Genomic DNA, 15,237 nt, shown 5'->3' on the forward strand with positions numbered 1-15,237 from the left:
TTAAAGGAGATCCCTCCTTCACAAAATCACTAGGAACCAAGGTGAGATTGACTTTCTTCTAATTTTATACTGACATACAATAAACTGCACATATCTAAAGTGTATAGTTTGATAAATTTTGACATATGTTTAAACTCGTGAAACCATTACCATAATCAAGATAATGAAGATATCATATCCATCACTACTAAAATGTCCCCCATCTCTTTGTAATCACCTTCCAACCCTTTCTCCCCACAAATTCTAAAATTATTAGATAATAAAAACTAATCCATAGTAACTTTTGATCTAGAGGACTGAACTGAACGAAGAAAAAAAAAAAAAAAAAAAAGGCATAGGGCCTGATGACAATTCAGGTGTAGGAAGGGGCAGTTGGGATTTAGAACCAAACACCTGAGCCTGGGTTTAGTCTGAGGGGCCTACCAGTGTAGACAGCAGAGCATCAAGGAAAGAACCTGAGTGTCAGGAGAGGGTGGACATTTTCCATAGGGATAGATTCCACAAGGTAGTTGGCATGGGCCACTTCAACAGGTATTTGGGAATATTAGTAGGCTGGCATCTTCAGTCTTATGGCTTGGATGGGGTCTCATGGTTGGGATTATACTGAAGGCTTAAGCTACATGAGGGAATTGTTCATATTATTTATTGAAATACTTTGAGTATTCTGATTATGGGTTTAACATGTGTTGTCGCTGCTGTTAGAATGTGAGCTCCTGCAAGGTTTTTGTGTCCACAGCACCTAACAATCCCTGAGTATCACTCAAATATTTGTTGAACAAAGGACATTTAGGTCCTTCTGTTAAAACAAAACAAAAACCACTGCCCTGGAGTGGATTCTGATTTATAGTGACCCCATGTGTTACAGAGTAGAACTGCTCCATAGGGTTTATACCACCCAGGGATCTTACTTAAGGTTCTTAAGACCTGTTGCCAGCGAGTGGATTCCAATTCATAGCGACCTTGTAGGACAGAGTGGAACTGCCCCATAGAGTTTCCAAGGAGCGGCTGGTGGATTTGAACTGCTGACCTTTTGGTTAACAGCTGAGCTCTTAACCACTGCACCACCAGGGCTCCTTAGTATGGGTTCACTGCCCAAAGTTGACGTTTTTATGGATATAAAACGGATTTACTCTGGGGCCTTAAGGTAAGTAATTAGCTTCTTTGAGAAGGGGGCCCCTGAAGAGTCCAAGGCCTTGGAGGTAGAAGAGTAGGTAGTTCAGAGACGGGCAAGAAAACCTCCGCTCTGCTCACCTTCAGTTACACCAAGATGTAGGGTCTCTTGTGAGGACTGTATGTGTATCTGGGGTAGAGGGTGGGGAACCACACGTAGAGTTAGGGCCAGGCACACTTTGGATTCAAGAGACCCAGGTTATCCCCCAGGGAGGGAGAAAGTAGGAACCTCTTTATGGGGCCACATCCCTGGTCCACACTCTTATTTGTAGGGTGCCTCCTCCTCAAGCCGTTATGCCAGCGCGAGGGATCAGAGAGGTGTGAAAGATGGGATCCAAGAACTTGTCTTCGCCGATCCACTCACATGAAGAGTTAATCTCATGAACACTGGGCACCGAGCCCCGCCCCCTCCAGCCTCAGGCCCCGCCCCCTCCCCAGCAGGGCGGTCCGGGAGGGCTTACCCCGGAGGGGGCGGACCCAGCCCGAGCGTTGGGGCGGGCGGAGCTCCCGCCCAGGCCGAGCCGCGGCTGCAGCGTCCAGCTGCCGGACAGGACTCCAGCCGTGCAGACTGCCGGAGCGACGCCGAGCCCCCTTTCCCCACCTCCCCGGCCCACCTCGGAACCCTCCGAACCCCCTCCCCGTTCCCTGAGACTGCTGGTAAGTCACGCTCTCAGCACCAAACTTTTTTTGCTGCAGAGTTGAAGTACTTCGGCTGGACCACGAGCTACACTGTAGTTGGTGTATGGGGGGGAAGTGGGGGCAGAGGACTGAGAATAGCCGTCTTGAACTGAACTGTTTACGACTCCATAAACCCAGACCCACTGCCATCAAGTCGATTCCTACTTACAGCGACCCTGTGGGACAGAGTAGAACTGCCCCATAGGGTTTCCAAGGCTGTAAACTTTAGGGAAGCCGACTGCCACATCGTTCTTCCCCAGGAGCGGCTGGTGTTTCGAACCATCGACCTTTCGGTTAGCAGCCGAGCGCTTTAGTCACTGGGCCACCATAGCTTCCTTATGATTCCGTAGTTTCCCTAAAATGCAGCAGAGCTCACCCATTTCGCGAGTTGGTAAAACTCTTTGATTTTAGCTTTTTAAATTTGGAGAGATTGACATGAGGGTATTCGCTCTAACTTTGCCACCCTCCTCCCCCATTCCCCTGAGACTGAGCAGTTTCCGATACTTTCCCTCCATATTTCAAGGATCTTTGACTCCCTAAAAGCTCATCCCCTCCCAAGTCTGGCGTGGCAAATCTCCCCTCCCCCAGGCACTTCGGTTCCGCCTTCTCTCCGTTACCCTCCGGGACCCCGCGATTTTAGGCCGTACACTCCCTCCGGGTCTACCCGTCTTGTAGACCCGCCAACGACGTGCAGGGGCTGGGTCCGGCCGCGGAGGGAGGGACGGAGGCTGGGGCTTGTCCGGAGCCAGGCGGGCGGGGCAGGGAAGGGGCGGTGTAGGGGGCCGGACGGGGCGGAGCAGGCGGCATTTGCGGCCGGCGCCGGGGTGGGGAGTTGTGCGCCGGTCCCTGGGCCTGAGCTCCGGCTCGGGCTCGGGCGCCTGCGATGTCTCAAGATGGCGGAGCTGGGCGAATTAAAGGTACCGGCCCCCTCCCCCATCCCCATCTGGACGGATCCCGGCGGTACGCCGAATCGGGGCAGCGACCGAGACTGGGTGCTGAGGGCTCGGGTGGCAGCAGGAGACGTGGCGGGGAATGGCTGTAGGGCTGCAAGGGATGAGAGAGAAGGGGCTGCGGTGGGGTTCGGGGGCGGGGCTGAGGGGAATTGCAGCTGTTGGGGGCCGCGGCGCAGGGGGCGGGGACGCGGGTAGAAGTCGGATTTGGTAGTTGGGGCAGATGTAGGGGTAGGGCCGGGGGAAAAGCTGCTGTAGAGTCTTAGGCGGCTAGTTGATCAAGGCCAAGAGATGCGACAGCAGGGGGCAGAGGTAGGGATGGGACTGGCGGGCAGATGTAGGAGAGGGTCCTCGGGGAAATGCAATAGACAGTATAGAGGCTTTGGGGCTGCTTTTGGTATTCCAACCTTGGGAAATACCCAGCTGGCGGCTGAGATATAGGGGGCGGGGCTGCGTGCAGATACTTTGAGGGGTGGGGCAAAAGCATCCTGGAGGCTGAGAGGAGGGTCCTGCCTTAGTGAGTGGGTGTCTTTGGGCTGTGGCAGAGGAGTGTGAAACTGGGATAGGAAGGAGGGGCAGTTATAGGCACAACTATTGGAAAGCTAAAGCCAGGACAGAGGAGATAAGGATGAGGAGGAAGAAGGAAGAGTAGCAAGTTGTTCACCATATTTCTCAAAATGGACCAAGCCATAAGGCCACCCCTCCTATGAAGGGAAGAATTTTGAAGGGCTAGCAAGGCTGGCCTGTGGCTGAGTCTTCTAGAGATTCATGGAAAGGAGCCCTTCAACGAGAGAGCTCTTTGTGCCCTCCCATCACCACACACAGCCTGAGGGTAACTGCATCAGAGGATAGGTCACAGAACCTTAAAACTAGTGGGTTCATCCCTCTGCCTCCGGGCTTTATTCTGCCCCTTTCGAATGGAGCCACAGCCCTAGGCAGGCTGGGGTCCAGCCATTGGGCCAGTGGGCCCAGGTGCCATTGTAAAACCAGTAGCCGAATTGATTCCGACTCAGAGCAATCCCGTGTGTTTCAGAGTAGAATTGTGCTCCGTAGGGTTTTCATTGGCTGATTTTTCAGAAGTAGGCTGTCAGGGCTTTATTTTGCGGCACCACTGTCTGGATTCGAACCTCCAAATTTTCGGTTAGCAGCCAAGCGTGTTAACCATTTGCACCACCCTGGGAGCTTGCAGTTCTGTATCCTGGATCAGGATTTGTACGCCTTCTCCTCATTCTCCCAGGATTTCTGTTTAGAGCTTTGCTCTCTTTTCTTTCACCCCTTTGGGAGGGACTGAGTGGGAATAACTTATTTTCTCTATATAGGAGAAAAGCAGATGGAGTAAACAGGTAAACAGGCAGGACACCTGAACTTAGTGGTTCACTGTTCTCCCTTTTCCCCCAGTTTTGGTCTTGTTTTCCTCCTAGAAAACTAGGACTGAAGGGAAGGGTGGTTAACACAGATGACACAGAGACAAGGTTTGGGGGGGTTAGGAGTATTGAACCCTGACCTGTCCACAAAAGCTTTAGAGACTTGGGGCAAGTAGCTGAGGCAGATTGAGGTAGTTGGGAGGGGTGGACTGTGGGGCACAATCGTCTAACCACCTGTCTCTTCATTCCCCGTAAGGCCGTCTAGCCTGAATCCTTTCCTCTCTCCATCCTTCTCCCTGTCTCTTATTCTCTTTCCAGGGGGCTGGAATGGGTCTGAGAAAGAGCAGGAGAGGAGATAAGCAGCTTAAAAAATAGTCCATAGATGGAGGCAGAAGGATGTAGTGGACTCAGGGTGTGTCTGGGGATGGCTTGCTGTCTGGCTTCCCTGCCCACACTGTGGTCAATTTCCAGGCATGGGAGACGGGGGCTGCTCAAGCTGGGGGGTAGTGGGGAGGTTGACCTGAGAGTTGTTGAAATGAGACTGAGGTGTCCCCCTGGCCAGGTTGGCTGCCTGACAGTAACCCACTAGCTGCAAAGCATCTTTCTGATCAGTGCTGGAGGGAGAGGGGCACTGCCCAATGGGCGGCTTAGCCCCAGTGTCCTTGGCAGGATCCTCAAGCTTCTGTTCTTCTCCATAGCACATGGTGATGAGCTTCCGAGTATCTGAGCTCCAGGTGCTCCTTGGCTTTGCTGGCCGGAACAAGAGTGGAAGGAAGCACGAGCTCCTGGCCAAGGCCCTGCACCTTCTCAAATCCAGCTGTGCTCCCAGCGTCCAGATGAAGATCAAAGAGCTTTACCGCCGACGCTTTCCCCGGAAGACCCTGGGGCCCTCTGATCTCTCCTTGATCTCTCTGCCCCCTGGTACCCCTCCTGTAGGCTCCCCTGGCCCCCTAGCCCCCATTCCCCCGGCCCTCCTGGCCCCTGGCACTGTGCTGGTCCCCAAACGTGAAGTAGACATGCACCCGTCTCTGCCCCAGCCTGTGCACCCTGATGTCACTATGAAACCGTTGCCTTTCTATGAAGTCTACGGGGAGCTCATCCGGCCCACCACCCTCGGTATGCCACTCTGTGGTTCCTCGGCCCTCCTGGACCCCATGCCTCTTCCCCAATCCTTTCTTGGGCTTTAGCCCTGTGGGATCAGGAATCTGGGATGGGGTCAACTTCTGTGGCCACTTGTGCATGGGCTTGGGAATAACTGCCCCTTTGTGTCCTTAGCATCCACTTCTAGCCAGCGGTTTGAGGAAGCGCACTTTACCTTTGCCCTTACACCCCAGCAAGTGCAGCAGATCCTCACATCCAGGTACTTCCCCATCAGTCTTCTGCCTCATTTCTGGGCGGTTATCCTTCTACTCTGCTCTCTGTCTTCTGTTCCCCCCTGCTCTCCCTATCCATCTTCCTGCACCTGCTTTGTCTCTCATTGTCTTGTAGTATCTCTTCTCTAGTCTTTAAATATCTAACTTCGTTTTTCCACCCACTTATCCCTGCCTCCTAGGGCCACATGCTGAACATCTCTCCCTCTCTGTTACAGGGAGCTTCTGCCAGGAGCCAAATGTGATTATACCATACAGGTGCAGCTAAGGTGAGTTGCTTTCTCTCCCTGCTCTGCTGGTCCCCCATTGGGAATGGGAGTCAAGTAGGGCTATGACAGATACTCCTGGTATATATCTCTGCTCTGTCACTGCCCACTCCAGCCTTGGGACTCTTGTGGGATGTGGATGGCTACAGACATCCATGACTGATTTTCCGGGGTTCCCTGCTTCTCTGCCAGATTCTGTTCCAGAAACTGCCTCCCACTCTTTCACCCTCTTCCATCTCTCACCAGGTTCTGTCTCTGTGAGACCAGCTGCCCCCAGGAGGATTATTTCCCCCCCAACCTCTTTGTCAAGGTCAATGGGAAACTGTGCCCCCTGCCGGTAAATGCTGTTCCCTTCTTCTGTTCCCCTCTTCAGTTCAGTTCAGTTCAACAAATGTTAATTACACACTTATTATGTGCCAGGTACCGTGTTAGGTGCTGGGATTACCAAATGAATAGATCATGGTTCCTGCTGTCATAAAGTCTGTGTGAAAGACAGACCCATAAAGAGACATGCCTAGTACAGTGCCTGGGACATAATAGGTGCTCAGTTTACTGAATGAATCAGTATAAACGGCAGAGTGCTAAGGTAGGGCTCAACAACAATTCTGTCAGAACCCAGAGGAAGGGTATTCTTAGAAGACTTAAAAGTGATGACCCCAGAGCGGAGAGAGGAAGTGAGGCATCCCTGTTCCTCCACCTTAGGGGACACAGTGAGTAGGTTCCCATTTCCTTGGTCAATGAATAAGCCCTCCTTTTGCCCCAGGAGGGAACCCCACGCATAACCTTAGTGCCCCAGTTTTGTGAGTCACTGAACGGGCCCCCACACCATTGGTCATGAGTGAGCCGGCCTTCCCTTCAGGGAGTGAGTAACCTAAGACAAAATATCTCGTTATAGCAGAGCCCCTTCCCAGAGAAACCTTTCTTGTGACCAGTCTCTCCCTTCCCCAGGGTTACCTTCCCCCCACCAAGAATGGTGCTGAGCCCAAGAGGCCCAGCCGCCCCATCAACATCACACCACTAGCTCGACTGTCGGCCACTGTTCCCAATACCATTGTGGTCAACTGGTCATCTGAGTTTGGACGGGTGAGCATGGCTAAGACAGGGAGTCTGGAGAAGCCTGGGGATGTTGCAGAACAGGGAACGGGGTAGGGAGAATCATCCAGTGTCCTGGTTTGGTGAAACACCTTCCTCTATCTGGGACTCTCTGCCTTAACCCACTGTCTCTGGCCTTCATGGGGCGAGGGGGTGGTGGTGTAAAAAGCTGAGGCTGATTGTCATCACCCCCCTCCCCCTGCCACCTCCAAGTAGAATTACTCCTTGTCTGTATACCTGGTGAGGCAGTTGACTGCAGGGACCCTTCTGCAAAAGCTCAGAGCAAAGGGCATCCGGAACCCAGACCACTCCCGGGCACTGAGTAAGTAACATCCTCCCCCTCTTCTGCCCTCTGATTTGGATCTCAGTCTTTCTGGCCCTCCAGCCTTCAAAAGCAAACTTACACCCCTCTTATGACAACTTATTTCCCCTCTTACATGAGCCCCAACCCTGACCCCATCCCGCTTATCAGTCTTCGTGGTCGAGAAGTCGGACCACTCCCAGGCGCTGAGTGACACCTTTGCGCTCCCATTCATACAACTACTTTGTACCTTACAGACCCCAACTCCAGCCCTGCTGGAATATGAGCTCCTGTCAGGATAGGCAAGGGCCTTAAGGATCATCTAATTTAACCCTCACGTGATGCTTCAATTCCCTTTAGATCATCTCTGCGAAAGTGTCACCCAGCCATGTTTAAACATCTTCAGGGAAGGGGAGATCTCTCCCTTCACCCAACTTTCATAATCCAGATTCCAGAACCTCCCCTCCATGTGACATCCCATTGGTCCCCAAAGGCCTCTCTGCCAGAGCAGTCCGATTCTGGCCTCACCAACTTCTGGGCTTCCTTTCTAGTCTTGCTGACCCCCTGGCTTTGGCCTTACTTTTGTTTCAGTTAAGGAGAAATTGACTGCTGACCCAGACAGTGAGGTAGCTACTACCAGTCTGCGAGTGTCACTCATGTGCCCGGTGAGTCCAAGGGGAGAAGGATTGGGTTAAACCTCTGGACTCTGAGGAGGGTTCCCAGGGATCCTAGAGTGAGGTTTTCTGGGATGTGGAGACTCTGACCAGAGAACTCTGACTTTTCCTCAGCTAGGGAAGATGCGGCTGACTGTCCCCTGCCGTGCTCTTACCTGCGCCCACCTGCAGAGCTTCGATGCTGCCCTGTATCTACAGATGAATGAGAAGAAGCCAACGTGGACATGTCCTGTGTGCGACAAGAAAGCTCCCTATGAATCTCTGATCATTGATGGGTAGGGCCATTCTGCTTCCTCTTATCTAAAATAGCCACTAGGACCTCGTCTCACATGAACCCCATCTGTTTATCTCCTGTCACCTCACTCTTTCCATCCCCTTTACCAGTCTCTATCTATATCTACATTGGCACTGAGGACTTACTACGTAATAGGCATCGTGCTAAACACTTCACATGCTGTATTTCATTGAATCCTTATAATAACCCTGTGAAATAGGTTTATTATTACAGATGAGGAAACTGAGACCTAGAGAGGTTGTCTTGCTGAAAGCTATATTGTAAATAAGTGGCAGAGCCAACACGTTGAACTGTTATACTATATTGCTTATAACAACTACTTGGCCTCCCATCGAGAAAAGCAATAAGGCACTTTTGAGGGCCTGGGTGTGTTGATCTAGCTAGTCTTAACCCCCTTCCAGAGTCCACATTATGGTTCTTGTTCTCAGTGCCCTTTTTGAGATGGTTTATGGAGTTCTGTATCTCCGCTCCTTCTGTCTTGTTCCTAGCACCACACATAACGGGTGTGCAGAATGCACTTATTTTTAAACCTGGCACTTAGGGTTTACAAAGCTTTTTTATATGCCTTTATTTGATTCCAGCAACAACTCAGAGAGGTCAGTAGGGTGGGTAATATCCCTTATTTTACAGATGAGGAAACTGAGGTACAGGAAGGTGAGTGGTAGAACTCTGGCTACTGTCCAGCCATCTCCCAGCCCCATGAATTCCTATCCCTCCTCTCCCCCAGTTTGTTCATGGAGATTCTTAATTCCTGCTCGGACTGTGATGAGATCCAGTTCATGGAAGATGGATCCTGGTGCCCAATGAAACCTAAGAAGGAGGCATCTGAGGTTTGCCCCCCACCAGGGTATGGGCTGGATGGTGAGTGACCCCCTGTCCTCCAGCTGAGCTAAATCCTAGATGGCCTCTTCTCTGAGACACAGTCTTCTTACCACTTGCAGGCCTTCAGTACAGCCCAGTACAAGAGGGAAATCCATCAGAGAATAAGAAGAAGGTTGAAGTCATTGACCTGACAATAGAAAGCTCTTCAGATGAGGAGGACCTGCCCCCGGCCAAGAAGCACTGTCCTGTCACCTCAGCTGCCATCCCAGCCCTGCCTGGAAGCAAAGGGTACAAGGAAATAGGCTGCATCTGCAGCAGAAGGAGTGGGAAGAAGCCAGGGGTCCTTTTGGATCACTGGGCAAGCCGGGGGGGGGCAAGGGAAAGGGTGGCAGTGACAGGGAGAGGACTTGGGAGGCTGAGCTGGGTGAGGGCATCTGGCTCGCCAGCTGCTTCAGCTCCTTCTCTCCACTCATAGAGTCCTGACCTCTAGTCACCAGCCATCCTCGGTGCTGCGGAGCCCTGCTATGGGCACGTTGGGCGGGGATTTCCTGTCCAGTCTCCCACTACATGAGTACCCACCTGCCTTCCCGCTGGGGGCTGATATCCAAGGTATGACACCAGTAACAAGGTGGGGCCCTGCACTGCCACACCCTCCCCAGAACTGATCAGAACCTCTGCTCCTTTTCAAAGCCTCCTGGCTTTCCACAGAGGGCCCACAGTTTAAGAAACTTCTTTGTCTTTTTGGCAGCAAAGGGTTCAGACAGGAGACTAATTTTGCTTTTCTTTTCCTGCCAGGTTTAGATTTATTTTCTTTCCTTCAGACTGAGAGTCCGGTAAGTGGTCCCTTCTTCTCCTGTGAAGATCTCACATACCCGAAGCTTCCTTTCTAGGCACTGATGGGCCCCCTCTTCTCTCATTCCCCACCCCCCAACCCAAGGACCTGAATCAGCTTTTCTGTGAGGGGAGGGGAAGAGGCAGGCAGCTTATTTCCCTCCTAGGCTCCATTTTCTTGGATTTCTACCCATGTCTTCCTAGATCCCATTACTCTTGTGGCCCAGCCTGCCCACCCCGCCCCCACACTCAAGTGCACTTGAACACTAAGCCTGCCCTAACTGGACATGCCACACCTTTCAAAGCTGGAGGGGCTGTCTCGGGGCAGGGAAAACAAGGGATGGAGTGTGGGGAGGTAGGGGCGAGAGAGAGGCTTTCTTGCTTCTGGGAGAATACTTAGTGATCCACAGGAGTTGATTTACGCCATATGATAGTTCTGAGATGAGTGATTGGGAGGTGGTTGAAGTCAGGATAAAATCTTAAACTATGCCCTTGATTCCTCCCAGCACTATGGGCCTTCTGTCATCACCTCGCTAGACGAACAGGATGCCCTTGGCCATTTCTTCCAGTACCGGGGGACCCCCTCCCACTTCCTGGGCCCGCTGGCCCCGTTGGGGACCTCCCACCGCAGCTCCCCTCCAGCACCCACTCCGGGCCGTGTCAGCAGTATTGTGGCTCCTGGGGGGACATTGAGGGAGGGGCATGGAGGGCCCCTGCCCTCAGGGCCCTCCTTGACTGGCTGTCGGTCAGACATCATTTCCCTGGACTGAGTCCCTTGGATTGTGGAACCTTCACTGCCCCCCCAACACTGAGCAAGTATGAAGTGGAGTCCAGACCCCTGGCCACTCTGACCCCTTTGGAGGCTTTGGCCAAAGGCCCGACAGACCTTCATGGACACCTGACTTTTGGCCATCTCTGCCTGGTAAGGGCCAGCACCCAAAGGGTTAACATTTAACCTCATTTTAAGGACATACGGGGTCTGTTTTTGGGAATGTTCTTTGGATGGCTGCACATTCCTTTGGGTATCTTAACCTAGGCAATGGCAGGCAAGGGGTGGGATTTGAATTGGGGGAAGGGCTGAATCAGCCTTAACTATGTCTAAAGCTTTGTAAGGAGAGGGGCCCCTCTCTTGTCCTCCAGATGCCCTGTCCTCCCATCCCCCAAACCCATGGTTCTATTCCTTCCCTGCATCCATTGTTTCTTCATGTCCATTCCGTTCCCTTTAGCCAAACAGACAAGTGGAGAAACTGAGACAGACACATGGACAGAGAACTCTATTTTAGGTTGTAATTTTTTTTTGTACACAAACAAGAAAAACCAAAATACTCCAAAGATGACTTTCCTTGCTTCCCACTTCCCAGTATGACTGAGGAGAAGATAAGGCCATAGTTCTGATCCCCAGGGTTTGGGAGCAGGGCCTGGCCTATTGCTCGGGTCTTTCTCTATTTATATATTTAATTCACAATGTTTCTTATGCTGACCAGCCCCGGGCCTGAGTTTCCAGAGGCCTGTGGTTGGTTCATTCTGCACCTTTCCTGGGAGGTAGGAGGACACTTGTGCCCTCCTTTCCAGTCTCCTTTTTCAGGCTCCTCCAGGGCCTAGAACTTAACATTGTAATTTTACTTTTTATTCCTGAAGCTGTAGTGAAGTTCTTACCCATAATAAAAGTTGTGAATGTTCTGTGAGTGTCACGAAGGTGGGTTAGGGATGGGCTACGGACTTTGTTTTCCAGACCCCTGGCTCGGGGGAAGGGGGTCCATGTTCGGCGCTTCCTTTGCTGGCCCTGGGTCCATGCGAGCTCCACTTTTACATGGTGGGGGTGTCACACTGAGGATTTCCAAGAGCAGTTGTTCTTTCTTCCTTCCTCTCCCCCATGCCCATAAAACCACATCTAGACCATCCAGCCCAGTGACGTGGAGCCCTCAAGTACTATACTCTTACCTGCCCAAGTGTTGCAGCCAGAGCCTGAGGGCAAACTTGGTCCCCGTGCTGACTCTCTCTTTGGCCTCTGCTGTGGTTGGGGTCGTCTGCAGCAGTGTGGACATGGGCATGGCCAGAGGTTGGAATTCTCCATCCTCCTGCAGCTCCACTGCACTGTGTAATGACAACTTCTGTCTGGTCTGTGCCTGGTGGTTTACAAAGCACTTCCATCTCCATTAGGTCATCTAATCCTCCCAATTGCTGCAGGAGGGGGTTAACCTCATTTTACAGAAAGGAAACAGGTTCAAGGAGGATAAATGATTTGCCCCTGTGGGAGAACTGGGACTGCAACCTCAGTCTTCAGTGCTAGCCAGTCTGAGCAGGAGCCCTTGAGTTGAATGGTCAGTGTCTTTGATATTGTGTTCTCTTCATTATCACCTGACCAACTCCCTAAATCTCCCCACAACACACAGTTCCATCCTGAGGAAGGGACAGAAGTGGAATCTTGTGGTGTGTGGGTGTGTTGGGGGATTGGAGTGAAGCTCTTACTTACGGTACAGAGGGTGGTAGGTCCTGGGGGACAGTTCTGGTTGTCTCTGCTCCATCCTCTGTGGCAGCCACTGCAGCTGCTACATCTGGTCCCAGCCACATAAAGGCGCTCACCTCACTTGGGTTTGGTTGGATCCGTGCCTAGGGCCAGACATGTTGATCCCTCAGTCAGGCCTCTTCCTGGGAGGCCTGTTCGACAGCAGACCCACAGGTGGAATGGAGAGAGCCATGGGGCAGGGCTGGGGAGGGGCTGTTGTCTGTTACCTTCACTGTCTTTTAGGTCCCCTCCGCTACCTTAATCATAGGCAGAATCAGATTGCCTGGGTGTCCCTGGGCCCCACTTCCTTCTTCCACCCCAGCCCTACCTGCAGCTGCTGCTGTGACTCCTGGGAGATCACAAGTAGATAGAGAACGATGTGATGGTATTTGGGGAAACCCCAGCTCAGCCTAGGAGGGTAGGCAGACTAAGAAGAAAACAGCACAAAGTGAGAACTTACTGTCTCTGAGACTATAAAATACAGCTTAGGGTGAAATAAAATGCTGGCCCAGAACTAAGGAACTGGAGGGTAGAGATGGTGCTAGAGGGACCTGGGTGAGGGCTGTAAGTCTGGGGGAACTCCATCTTGCTCTCCACCCCTCATTCCCTCCTCCTCATGGCCAAGGCAGGTAGTGGCTGTTCTATAGACTGATGGTAGAAGTTGTTGAGACTTAAATAGAAGTTGGGTAAACAGGAAGGGTCTCCAGGGCCCCTGTCTTACCTCCCATAGCCCCAGAGGGACCCAGGAGAACTGGCCCTGGGGCAGCTGCAGTCCACTCTCCTCCCAAAGCTCTCGAAGTCCTCCGTCCAGCAGCTGGGAGTCGGAGAGGGCAGGTCAGGATAGCCAGGGCTTGACTCTTCCAAGTCCTTTTGTTTGCCCCTCCCTCAGCCCACACCAAGGTGGTCCCAGATTTAGGTCTCAGGGTAAGAGTGCAGGTTTGGTCAGCTCATGGGTTACCTCCTCCTCAAGTTCCACATGCCCACCTGCAAAAACGGGGGCCAATATGTGAGTAGTGTTGGGCTTGGCCAGTGACGCCCACTCAGCGTTCACACCGCTCTCTAGTGGTCACAGATGGAGCTGCAGCTCCTTGTGATTGTCGACGTGCTACATTTTGGACCCACGTTTATATCCTGGGACGGAATAATTGTGTTGGGAGAGAGCACTTTTCTTCCCTAGACTTTGGGCCCTGTCCCCAGGGAGCTCACCTGGGGGTACCCAGAGATTGGGGGAAATGTTGAGGGTGCGGGTCCTTCGTGTCAGCAGGACAGTCTGGTCACTGGACTGCAGAACGACGGCTACACCCAAATCCACACCTCGGTTTGTGGGCAGCTCGGGCGCGGAGGCCCTGGGTTGCTGGGCCGCAAAAGGGCAGAAAGGGGGTCGCTGGCAGGAGAGAGCCAGCAGGTTAAGTTTCCAGCAGCGGTGCGGGCGTCAGTGGGGTGGCATGGCCTCCAAAAGTGGGGCACCACCGCGTGCAAGGGGGAGGAGGCCGAGTGGGGCGGGCTGGCGGGGCCCCCAGGACGCTTGCCGTCAGCGCCCAGTCGATCCCCAGTTCCCGCCTTCTGCCCTCACTCCCCACCGCTGGTCCCCGCCACTCCCGACCTGGAGCGGAAGCCTGGCTGATGCGCCTGGGAACGGCCTGGCCGAGAGGACGAGATGTCCTCGCTTGAAGCTGCAGTACGTGGGCCATGGCCCGAGCTCAGGCCCGGCGCCCAGGATGCCACACACGCTCCGTGCGAAGCTCGCGGATTCAGAGTTCCCGGACAGGAGCAGCAGCACACGCGTGGCGGCCATGACGCAGCTCCTGGGTCACCGCGGCCCGCATGGCGCCCTCTGGCGGCCCAGCGGCTCCTCGCCTCGGAGCGCTCCGCGGAGTGGACGGGAAGCCAGGCTTTCCTGAACATCAGCGGGAAATCTAAACGCAACCCTTGGGGACGACCCATGGGCGTAATGTTACTGCCTGGCAAAGAGGAACACCTCTTGATCCTCAGCTCCTGTTTTCTCTCCATCTTTTCTGTCTAGGACAATGACCCTGGAATGATTCCTGGGCTCACATGTCATCTTCCACCAGCTGTGGGCTGACCTATAACCACCCCTGTATAACATGCACACATGTATGTTATAGCAGGTATCACCTCGAATTAATTACATCAGTCTCTAAGCCAGACACCCAAGAAACATTCTGGACATTGCCACTCCTTTCCTTCATTTTACACAAAGGGTAACAAAGTGCTACAGATTCCGCCCTTCCATTGTTCTCAAATTCATGTCTTTACCTCCCTTGCTCTGGTTCAAGATGTCACAGTCTTTCTGAAATGCTACGGTGAGTCTCCAAGTAGTCCTGCCCCAACCTAGTCATCTTCTATGGTGCTGCCAGAGTGTTCTTTCTAAAACAGAAATCTTATGTTGCTTCCCACTGCTCTTAAGATAAGGTAAACCCTTAGCACTGTGTGGCACCAGTCATTGCCCTTGCCTCTCGTTTTAATCCTGGCAAGACTCGTACTCTGTTTTCTAACCATATCCTATTTGCAGTTTCCTCTAGAAGCAGACTGCCCCTGCATCCCATACTTCCATCTGGCAAATCATCTTTCAAACTACAGATTGCATCCCCTTCTTTGTGCTTCCTTTCCTGCCTGCTGACCCTTTTTCCTTTGTTGCCTTTCTGAACTTAATAATTCTTCACTTTAGGTGCTCCCTCCTCCCCCCAAAATTACATGTACTTGTCTCCTCTCACTAGGCTGTACAGTCAATGCTTATTCATCTTTGTACCCTTAAGGCTTGGCCCAGTGCCTGGCACATGGTAGGTGTTCAGTAATGATGTACACAGTATCTCAAGGGTAGAGATAACGTGTTATCTTTGTATACTGTGTCTAGTATACCCACTACCCACATACCCACTGCCGTTGAGTCGATTCCG

The 15,237-nt window shown here is 52.6% G+C and overlaps 2 protein-coding genes across 6 annotated transcripts; one reads left to right on the forward strand and one right to left on the reverse strand.

Annotated features, from left to right (window-relative positions):
• The first annotated feature begins 1,645 nt into the window (after positions 1 to 1,645).
• On the forward strand, positions 1,646 to 10,594 carry PIAS3 (protein inhibitor of activated STAT 3). Of its 2 annotated transcripts, none has more exons than XM_049879886.1 (14): positions 1,646 to 1,827; positions 4,861 to 5,278; positions 5,438 to 5,522; positions 5,751 to 5,801; positions 6,045 to 6,135; positions 6,747 to 6,881; positions 7,107 to 7,212; positions 7,783 to 7,856; positions 7,980 to 8,140; positions 8,888 to 9,021; positions 9,102 to 9,270; positions 9,458 to 9,591; positions 9,778 to 9,815; positions 10,320 to 10,594. In XM_049879886.1, the coding sequence occupies exons 2-14, from the start codon at positions 4,864 to 4,866 to the stop codon at positions 10,581 to 10,583; spliced, it is 1,857 nt and encodes a 618-aa protein (XP_049735843.1). In that variant the 5' UTR covers positions 1,646 to 1,827; positions 4,861 to 4,863; the 3' UTR covers positions 10,584 to 10,594. The 2 variants fall into 2 exon arrangements, with proteins under 2 accessions (XP_049735843.1, XP_049735842.1); XM_049879885.1 differs by lacking the exon at positions 1,646 to 1,827 and adding an exon at positions 2,640 to 2,765.
• Positions 10,595 to 11,525: 931 nt separating this feature from the next.
• NUDT17 (nudix hydrolase 17) lies at positions 11,526 to 15,092 on the reverse strand. 4 transcript variants are annotated; one of them, XM_049879895.1, is made up of 8 exons: positions 13,923 to 14,264; positions 13,526 to 13,703; positions 13,278 to 13,303; positions 13,041 to 13,133; positions 12,648 to 12,746; positions 12,287 to 12,423; positions 11,755 to 11,907; positions 11,526 to 11,640 (listed from the first exon to the last, which is right to left on the reverse strand). In XM_049879895.1, the coding sequence occupies exons 1-8, from the start codon at positions 14,112 to 14,114 to the stop codon at positions 11,526 to 11,528; spliced, it is 993 nt and encodes a 330-aa protein (XP_049735852.1). In that variant the 5' UTR covers positions 14,115 to 14,264. The 4 variants fall into 4 exon arrangements, with proteins under 4 accessions (XP_049735852.1, XP_049735855.1, XP_049735853.1 ...); XM_049879897.1 differs by having other exon boundaries at positions 11,553 to 11,640; positions 11,755 to 11,939; positions 13,923 to 14,283; XM_049879898.1 differs by lacking the exon at positions 12,648 to 12,746 and having other exon boundaries at positions 13,923 to 14,266.
• Positions 15,093 to 15,237: the final 145 nt, after the last annotated feature.

This window comes from Elephas maximus, chromosome 3 (assembly GCF_024166365.1).
Source record: "Elephas maximus indicus isolate mEleMax1 chromosome 3, mEleMax1 primary haplotype, whole genome shotgun sequence".
NCBI classification, from domain to species: domain Eukaryota; kingdom Metazoa; phylum Chordata; class Mammalia; order Proboscidea; family Elephantidae; genus Elephas; species Elephas maximus.

Coding starts and splice junctions, on each gene's coding strand:
- PIAS3 (XM_049879885.1), top strand. CDS start 2,742: ATGGCGGAGCTGGGCGAATTAAAG. Junction 6,136..6,746: donor GGAAACTGTGCCCCCTGCCG/GTAAATGCTGTT, acceptor TCCCTTCCCCAG/GGTTACCTTCCCCCCACCAA. Junction 9,592..9,777: donor GCTGGGGGCTGATATCCAAG/GTATGACACCAG, acceptor TTTTCCTGCCAG/GTTTAGATTTATTTTCTTTC.
- NUDT17 (XM_049879895.1), bottom strand. CDS start 14,114: ATGGCCGCCACGCGTGTGCTGCTGCTCCTGTCCGGGAACTCTGAATCC. Junction 13,704..13,922: donor CAGCCAGGCTTCCGCTCCAG/GTCGGGAGTGGC, acceptor CTCTCCTGCCAG/CGACCCCCTTTCTGCCCTTT. Junction 12,747..13,040: donor TCCCTCTGGGGCTATGGGAG/GTAAGACAGGGG, acceptor TTTTCTTCTTAG/TCTGCCTACCCTCCTAGGCT.